Source organism: Cricetulus griseus (genome assembly GCF_003668045.3).
Source record: "Cricetulus griseus strain 17A/GY chromosome 1 unlocalized genomic scaffold, alternate assembly CriGri-PICRH-1.0 chr1_0, whole genome shotgun sequence".
Taxonomy (NCBI): Eukaryota; Metazoa; Chordata; class Mammalia; order Rodentia; family Cricetidae; genus Cricetulus; species Cricetulus griseus.
In genome coordinates, this window is record NW_023276806.1 from 63,856,157 (window position 1) to 63,865,628 (window position 9,472).

Below are 9,472 nucleotides of genomic sequence, written 5' to 3' on the forward strand. Positions count from 1 at the left end.
GACATCAGATTCTTGTACAGCATGAAAGAGTTCTCACCTCTGAGGATCCTCCTACTACTAATTCCACTTAAGAACCCCATGACAACCCCTAACCCTTCCCAAAGTTACCAGGGAAACAATACAGGAGAAGGCTCAGCCATAAACCCACATAACAAACAAAGACAAAATGAGATGGCCACTAGGGATCCCCTGACACCTTTGTATATTACAAGTCAGGACAGGGAAACAAAGGGTATCAGAGGTGTGGCAAGCAGGCTGTCTTGCTTAAAATGGGGGTGGAGATTGGATGGAAAGGAAGTGGGCCAATAAACTAGCTTCCTCCCAAATAAGCTCCCAAATAAACTAGGGCTGGGAATTTAAAAAAAAAAAAAAAGTTGTATTTCCTGCTCCACCCCAGCTCCCTCACTGGCAGGGTTACCACACTGCTCACCTGTGAAGCAATCTTTCCCAGGGACAACCATGTGTCTAGCAAGGGGCTGCCTATAAATGCTGGGCTTGCACTGCTCCTGCCAAACACTCTGTAGCTCTTTAGCTTTGGTAAGTGAGCTTCATCTACTCTGGAGAGGAGCCTGCCTGCTAGAACTCTCATCTCTTCCCTTGGCCAACTTTCTTCAAAGCCCTTCTCTAGAAGCCCTCCCTGGTTGACCCTGTCCGTTTTACAACTTCCTTCACTTTTTCTAGGAGTGTTGTACTACAAAATATTTTGCTCTTTTACATTTCCTACCATTCTTTTTATTTTGTGTTTCCCCTCCCTTTCCTGCCTGACAATGGCCAGAGACCAGGCCATGGAAGCTCAGCACCCTATCCTTTTATTTGTAACCTTTGTTTTCCCCATTTTTCAAAGAGAAACAAGAAGATGGCCACCAAAACACCATCTCTGCTGGAGCAAAGCATCACCACCATCATTGACACCTTCCACAAATACTCTACTCAGGAAGGACACCCAGACACCCTGAGCCAGCGTGAATTCATAAAGATGGTGAAAACCGATCTGGCAAACTTTCTGAAGGTGAGGCTTGGGTTAGTAAGGGAGAAGGGTGCAGTCTGTAGCAGTCAGGGAGACAGCCCCAGCACCTTCCACCAGGGGCAGTGGGGTTCTGTCACTAGAGGTGCTCAGAGTTAGACATGAGTCAGGAAATTGCTCAGTTGAACACCTGCAATTTCTGGTGCCCTTTTCTGGGCAGATGGACATAGAGATAATTCAGGACTCCATTATCCCAATGGTGGCAACACACAACCTTAACAACATAGGCAAATCCAATAACCTGGAAGTGAGAAGGAACATAAGAGTTCTGTGGGTAGTCTTGCTGGGTTCAGCAGGGTGGGGTGACTGGATATGGTTTAAAAAGTAAAAAGGACCCCTCCCTTTGAGCAGGTAACACTTTAGCTGAATCCCTAGTAAAGGACTCGTGGGATGTTAAAACAATGAGCTGGCATGGCAGGTTCAGTTGGTTCCTGGAGAAGGAAGCTGAGACCAATTACCCTTCAGAATGGGCTTCATTAAGAGAGAGATTCAAGATGATGGGGGGCTATGATCCACTCTTTAGGTGAGAGGGCATCATATGCATTATGAAGACTTTTAAAGAAAATAGCATAAAGTGAAAGAAAGGAGAGGTGACCACCATGGACAACATGGGAGGGAGTCAGTGTGGATGTGTGTCAGAGTCAGAGAAAATCTCTATTTTTTTTAAACTTCTCACCATGGTAGTGAGGAACCTGATCATATTATGGCCAGCCTTGTGGGATGGTCCCCTGCCCTCTTGGGACCAAGGAAAATGGAGAGTAGTCATTGTGGGAGGTATTAGGACAAAGGCATCTCCTCATAGGTGGGCATATCAGGCATGTCCGGTGCTGATTCAGGGTAGACTGGGGGTGCTCATGAAGCTATCTTGGCGGGTGTCTTCTCTGTGATCCCTCCATGGATTCTACACCCTATCTTGACATCCTCTGCCAGAAGCAGAGTGATGAGCCAATGGAAACGGGGACCTCGAACATGGACTGCTCACGTTGTGGGAGGAGGCATTGCTTAGCCAAGGTGTCCCAGCAAGTGAGTGGAAGACTTGCAGCCAGCTGGTGCATTTTCTGTCAAATCTTAAACTTTCCACTTTATCTGAGTCTTCCCCACACTTTATCACACCCTTTGGGATCAGCAGAACAGGATTTGCCTCTCTAATATCCCATGGTTTCCTAGGTGCCTCCTCCACTAAGTAGCCTAAATAAGTTTTTCCAACTAGTTACCTCCAAGGAAAAGCCTAGGGTGGCAGTGACTAAGAGGCTGAGAAGAGTTGGGGGGTGCATAATCCTCCAAGCCAGATCCAAATTTATACCTCCTCTCTTCTCGGCTTCCACAACCGCTTCCATTTCTATCTGTTATAAGGATGAGTGAGGGATATTTCTAGACTTACTGATTGCTTAGCCTTCTATACAGCAGAGTCCTAGTGTCCAAGGCAGAGGGATGTCTGGGGAACAAATTAGAAAGTGTTTAGTAGACGTTTAGCATCTGTTCCATCATGAACACTAAGTACATAGTTTTTATTTTTAGATCTAACCCTGGGGTCAGGTTTTCCTATGTATTTGCCATCTAGTTACTCACTGTGTTCCAGGGTCCTCTTCCCTGACTACACTCAGACCTAACAGTCTCCTCTATGTTGCCCACAGAAGGAGAAAAGGAAGGTAAATCTCATAAATGACATCATGGAGGACCTGGACACAAACCTGGACAAGCAGCTGAGCTTTGAGGAGTTTTCGATTCTGATGGCAAAGATGGTCTATGCCACCCATGAGAAGATGCACGAGAAAAACCCACGTGGGCATGACCACAGCCACGGTTCAGGCCTGGGGAAATAATTAGGAGATCAGCCACTTTGCATCTGCCCAACCAAGGCTAAAGGAAATGTTACCAACAGCGTTGGTTGTAGGCTGGGAAATGATAATAAAATAAAGTCTTTATCCATTCCAGTGCTCTGTGTGTTGTTTCTGTGTCCTTCATACTTGTCCTTCCCAGGGGCTGAGTGCTAAACTGTCCTGCCCTTGTCTGAAGCTCAAGTCCTCCATTAGGTCATAATTTTTTTTTAAAAAAAAAAAAAAAAGAGCCAGCAACCTGTGTCCATTCTGAACCTATAAGTCTTACCTCCCTCACTATGTCTCTATCTTCGACGTTAGCCCTTACTTTTTGGATCACAGTACCCCTGTCCAGTTTGTCACCATGGCCCTTGCCACAGCGGAAAGCAAAACCATGTGGTTCCTTCCCTAGACACCTTCCTCCCTTGGCACTGTGCAGTCTTACTTCTCTTAATGCTGTTTTCTCTCTCTCTCTCTCTCTCTCTCTCTCTCTCTCTCTCTCTCTCTCTCCTTCTCTCTCTCTCCTGATTCCCTTCTCCCTTGTCTCCCTCCTCTCTCCCCTTCCCCTTAGGAAAGTCTTCCCAAAATGGACCTAAACTGTTCCATGTCTGGGGAGGTGTACTAAGTAAGGATATATGGACAACAGGCATGTACTAATGCTTTCCTAGATACAAGAGGGCAGGCAACCCTCCCAATAGACATAGAATTCTAAATGTGTGTGCTAGTGGTTCGCTGTGATCCTCACATAGATGGAAGTAGCAATTACCCCCAAGTCCACCACAGCTGCAGCAGAATGGTAGGGTGAAAAAACTCACTTGCCAGTGAAGGGGATGAACTCCCACCTGACTCTGCATTTCAAACTCCCTGGGTCCTATAGAGAGCTTGCACTTGGTCCACAGAGCCTGTGAGGCCTGAGGACTGAAATTATAAACTACAAGGACCAGGTAATGTCCACAGGATGGAAGAAGCTCTTTCTGTCCCTAGTCAGCGGCCAAGAGCTCAGCCCAGCAAGGACATTTGCTCTACTTTGTGAGTCCTGTTCCACCTTCCTTGGGGCTGCTGTCACTGTCCCCACTCCATGCAGCTTCTGCATTCCCATCTAAGAGACAAAGTCTTGGTTGTGGCTAAACAAGAAAGGTAAGAAAAACCTAGAGCCATAAGAAACTGGAGGCAGAGGTTCACACACAGAGGAAGCAGATCCATTGTGGCAAGTGGCTAGTTGGGGCAGCTGTGAGGCCACAAGGACTGCTTAGAGACTTGGCCTCTGGTAAAGGCCAGAGAGGATGAACACTCCAAAGAGTCAAGAGCACTTCTCCTTGTCTCATGTCTCTGTGAACCCTGAGTGTAGGTGGCCATTCTAGAATCCAGGCAAATATCTCAGAGCAACCCAGTTTCGCAGAGTCCCATAGGATTTGCTGTAAATAGTTAAACAGAAGCAGTCATGGTGACTGAGCCCCGTCCTTCCCATTAGGAAAAAAAAAAAAAAAAAACTGGCTTGTTTAGTATATGTAAAGATCTCCTCTCAGATCTAGATGTGTTATCACAAGTGTTACTGTTGTCAACACAAAACCACAGCTCTCATCTCAAAGGGAATAAGAGACAGCTTGTTTTGGAGTCATGTTGAGTGGCCATGGCTGGGAACAGACTTGGGCTACTCAAAATTTCGTGTTCCAAAGTGGAAATAGATCCCTTATGTTTTAGTTTTACAAAACAAAGGAAGTCATAAACAGCCATGTCTGAATCTGATCTAGGTCCTGTGTGGATCAAGGAAGTCTCTAGAATTTTGGAAAGAAGTTAATTTCCTTTTCCATTCACTATTTTGGCCACTTGTTCTTTCAGGATGCATTAGTTGGACACTCACTTAGTCCTAGGCCCTCCAGACAACTCCAAAGAGCCACTGCAGTAAGTGAGGCTTGGCCAGGAGTCCCAAGGCCTGCAGGAAGACTAAACAGGTCCTTGAGCCATTCTAATATGAAAAGAGAATGTCAAGGGGTGTGCCATTAGGTGGGACCTTGAGGTTGGAATGGTACCCATCCGTAGAGTTGTCCCCCCAGAGGGGAGGTGGCTTTTCTCCTGTATCAGAATTTGCTGATACACTGCCACTACCCTTAAAACACTGAATGGCAACCTGAGATGCACAGCCTTAGCTGGTGAAGTGCACTTGAATGCATCTGAGGACTGTTTTCACATTTCCTTTTCCTTTTTTCTGCCTTCATTCTAAAAGAAAAAATAGTATCTTGCTATGTAACCCAGGCTAACCTCAAACTTGCTGTGGCCCTCCTGCCTCAGCTTCCTGAGCACTGGGATTTGTACATATAAGCCACCAAGCCTAGCTAAGAGGAGAGAGAACCAAAATGCATTGAAGCTGAGACTGCAGACATCTCAGGACAGACACAAAAATGCTTCAGAAAAAGGCCTGTATGTGGCGGGTATAAGGCTGTGTAGGGATGAGTAGTATGGATATACGAGGGAGTGAGGTGAAAGCTACACAGACAAACAAGACAGATTGGGAGCCAAGAAGTTCACTCTTCAGTTGGGAAAGCAAAGGGCAGACACAGCAAAGGGTGCAGGAAAGGAAATTCTAGCATCATATTTGTGCTTTGTAAACATCAATCCAAGGTTTATGGAATAGACTAGGGGCAAAAAAGAGGCCACAGGCACATAGCCTGTTACGAGACAGAGACAACTAAGCCTATTTGGTCAGAATATAAAATGTCCTTCAGTTAGAGAAGGCACAGCATGCAGCTCCTGTTGTACTGAACCTGTAAATGACAGCAATGACAGTAAAGAGACACTGGTGTCTCTCAGCCAGACTATGGAGCTATAGAAACAATGCACCCCAAAATGGGAAGTTTCCCAGCAATCCCATACTGGGAATGGGAAATGGTCCCAGCCATTTCTAGGAAATGTCTAGGAAAGAGGTTTATAACACTTGTCAAACTGCCTTACAGAATGAGACTGAAGGCCCGGGCGGGACCCCACGGGGACCTGTGCTGCTGAGATGCACACATCCCCTCCACTCATATAAATTTTAATCTCACTGCAGGGACCAGAACATGGGCTTGGGTGTTTTCTGGGTCCCTTTATCCCTCTTTACAATGTGGCCACATTGAACAAATCTCCTCTTGCTGTTTTCCAATATCAACTTGACCCTTTTAATTAGTTTATCGAGGAAGGGCAACAGGACCTGGCTCAGGCTAGGATTATAACCCTAAATTTGGTACCCTAGATAAATAAATTGCTGTAATTTTGTCCTGTTTGCCAAGACCCTACTTAGTAGAGACCTCTGCTGTGAGCAGTCCAGTGAGGCAATGTTACACAACACCATAACCCAACCTCAGAGTCCTGCTCAGCCCACCTTCTGGAGTTGCCTAAAATTATATTTTAGAAAGTGCTGTGTTATGAATTTTGACATTCCAATTGCCAAGACAATAGCAGGAATGATGTAACTGTTGCCCAAGTTTCTTAGGCTCATGTTTATCTCAAGACCAGGTAGGTTTCCTGGTCCTGTTAGAAATATGCCCTCAAAAGACAGAAAAGTGGGCCCCAAGAGCGGAAACCACAGGCCTCTCATGGGTTTTCTCTCTTTCTACTGTATGTTCTCCAGTGTTTGCCTTCACAACTGGAATCTGCAGGAGCAGACCTTACAGTGGGGCTCAGAGAACAGGACAGCATGGGCAGGGGTGCAGGATCCCCATGGCCCATAGCCTAGGGAAGCCCCACCTTAGTGTCCTCTAACGCTTCCTCTCCCCTCTTCTCTGTCTCTCTCTCTCTCTCTCTCTCTCTCTCTCTCTCTCTCTCTCTCTCTCTCTCTCTCTCTCTAACTGCACCTCTTTTTCCCTCTTTCTTCTCTTGATTTTCTCACTCACTGCTTTCTAACCTCCTACACTCCCTAGTGAGAGGTAACCCTACACTGTTAGGGTGTTGGTGAGGGTTGCAAAATAATTATGATAATATATAACCAGGAACAACTTAAGGCACAGTATTTAGCTCCCAAGTCTCCTCATAATATAGGATGGAGCAAATAACAGAGGGAAACACAGTTGTAGGTCGCTTGATAGCACTGAATGATTTGCTACTGTGCAAACATCATAGAGTGTGTTTGATATAGAAGAAACTCAAAGTAATAGAATTGATGTTATAAAAAGATTTACCAGAAGATTTGCTTAGGAGACATTAAATCACACAGCATAGAATTTAGCTGAAGGAGCACTGCCTCCAAAAAAACGCATCAAAGATAAACAGTCTTCCCACCAGCCTTTAGAGTTAACTAAGCAAAATTTATGATGATAGGATGTAAATGTTTATTCACCAGGACTGACCAGCCATTAGACCCATCCCCAAAGAACACACCACTCACACGCAGCTCAAGGGGGGCACACAGAGTCACAACTACCATCATGTCCTAGTCTGCCATTAAGTTCCCTGGGCTTTTGTCAGGGAAAGTATAATTCTTCCAGATGGGCAAGATAGGCCCATGTAACGACTATCCAAAAAGAGCTACACTGTGCTTAAGAAATAACTCTGATAACAGCTTTGTTGTGTAAATTTCCCACCTGCCCAAGTGACCAGACCTGCAGTTCAAATTGTCTTAAGTGTGATCTGGAACTGGGACCTGGTGGAGACTTAGGGATGACAGTGCATGTAAAATGCATCAGCCTCTGGTGTACATAATGTAAGGTGAGGTTTTTTTGTCCCTGAATGGTCCCACCACCTTGAGAGCCCCAAATAAACACACAAGACTTATATTAATTATAAAATTGTTGGCCAGAGACTAGGGCTTCTGATTGGCTAGCTCTGTCTTAACTACTAATCTATGTATTTCCACATGGTCTTGGTTTATCGGAGAATGCTGGACCTGCAACTCCTATCCCTGCTACACTGAGACTCTTTGGAAGTGATGCAGCTGTGCAGAGTCAGGATATAAGCAGGGACAAACAGGAAATCACTCTCTTCTCTTCAGAGACACTGAGCAGTCATCAGGTAGCAGACAAAGGAGTTGCAGATTCGGTATTCTCCATTAAGCCAAGACCACATAGATATACATGAATTAATAGAAATGGATTAATAATTAAAACACAGCTAGCCAATAATAATTAAGACAGAACTAGCCAATAAGAAACCCTAGGCACTGGCCAACAGATTTGTAATTAATATAGCATTCATGTGTTCATTTTGGGGATGAAGCAGCCGTGGGGCCTAGTTGGGACAAAAAAAAACCTCACGTTACACATAAGTCAGTTTAATCTTCTATTCAGGGCTGGCTCTTCCTTGGGCATTAGCCACAGCTGGCTGCGAGTTGTTTGTTTTCTTTTCTTTTCTTTTTAAATAAAAAGCTTTTCTTTTATTAATCTCTAGGTGTACAGAGTGATTTCTCATGGGGAAGAGGGATTATTTCTGTAACATGCTGACACAGAGCTAGGTGGCACATGCCAGTCCCTTGATATGGCCTCATCTTAGGAAACTTGAGAAACTTCCCAAATATGAAACTCATGCAGCTATTGCTGGCAAGACACTGCTTTGTTTTTTATCTTTTTCTAATTTTTTGTGTGTGAGTGTTTTCCTGCATGTATGCCTGTGCACCACGTGTGAGCCTGCTGCTGTTGAACACCAGGGTATCTGGAACTGGAGCTACGGGTAGTTGTGAGCTGCTGTGTGGCTGCTGGAAGTCAAACTTGTGTCTTCTGGAAAAACAGCCAGTGTTTTTAACCACAGAGTCACCTCTCCGGCCCCTTAGTACCAATTTTTATAAATAGGAGAAGCACAGTTTAAAATAGTGAGTAATAATAAATACATAAACCAGTAACATAGTCATTTGTTAAAATGACCAAGTATTATGTGCATTATATGGTTTGGTGTGCTATACTTTTATATGACTGGCAACGTGGTGATTCTGTTTATACCAGCACCACCAGAAACACACACAAGTGAGGCCTTGTACCTTACACACAGTACTCATCACTAAACAGTGGACTTTTAGCCCCATCATAGCCTTATAGGACCACTGTCCTATACACTGTCTGCCATTGACCAGACATCATTATGACTGTTGTTAAAAGACTTGGGAGAAGTGGGGAGTTCATAATGCTGAGGCCTAGGGAGAGGAGTCCATACCACAGCAAGGCCCATGGGACCTTTTGTGATGAGAGTCATCTGTGGATAGTCTCCCCTGATCTCCAGTACTTCCAAAAGCATCTTTCCTGTGCTCGGTGTCAGCTGTCCCTCCCTTCTGCCTGAGCATAATGACCCCATTCAAGGAAACCAACACTCATTGGTCACTCATCCTTCCTGAAGAATCAGTCACTAATGCAAGATGCTGCTATTGACACTAACTGTCAACAAAACCCATGAGGTCCCTGCTCTCCTAGAGCTTGCCTCTCAGAGAGAGTAAAACATCACCCAAGAGGAGAAATAGGTAGTAGAGAAAACAAAGAAGGAAGATTAGATCAAGTGACTGCTAGGTAAGGCCCTGTTATGGAAAGAACAATGGGCATGAGGTCCAAGTGAGAACTGACTGTCTTCATGAGAATGTATTCAGATGCCCTGGATAATGGTGAGGGGTTTTCCCAGGCAGGTGACATGATTTGATTTGTGTAGTAATCACAGGAGCTGCTTCATGAAAGGCATATTT

General features: G+C 45.0%; 1 protein-coding gene across 1 annotated transcript; it reads left to right on the forward strand.

The window, feature by feature from the left end:
- The first annotated feature begins 856 nt into the window (after positions 1-856).
- LOC100772014 (protein S100-A9) lies at positions 857-2,847 on the forward strand. The gene is made up of 2 exons (XM_035450608.1): positions 857-1,009; positions 2,659-2,847. The coding sequence occupies exons 1-2, from the start codon at positions 857-859 to the stop codon at positions 2,845-2,847; spliced, it is 342 nt and encodes a 113-aa protein (XP_035306499.1).
- Positions 2,848-9,472: the final 6,625 nt, after the last annotated feature.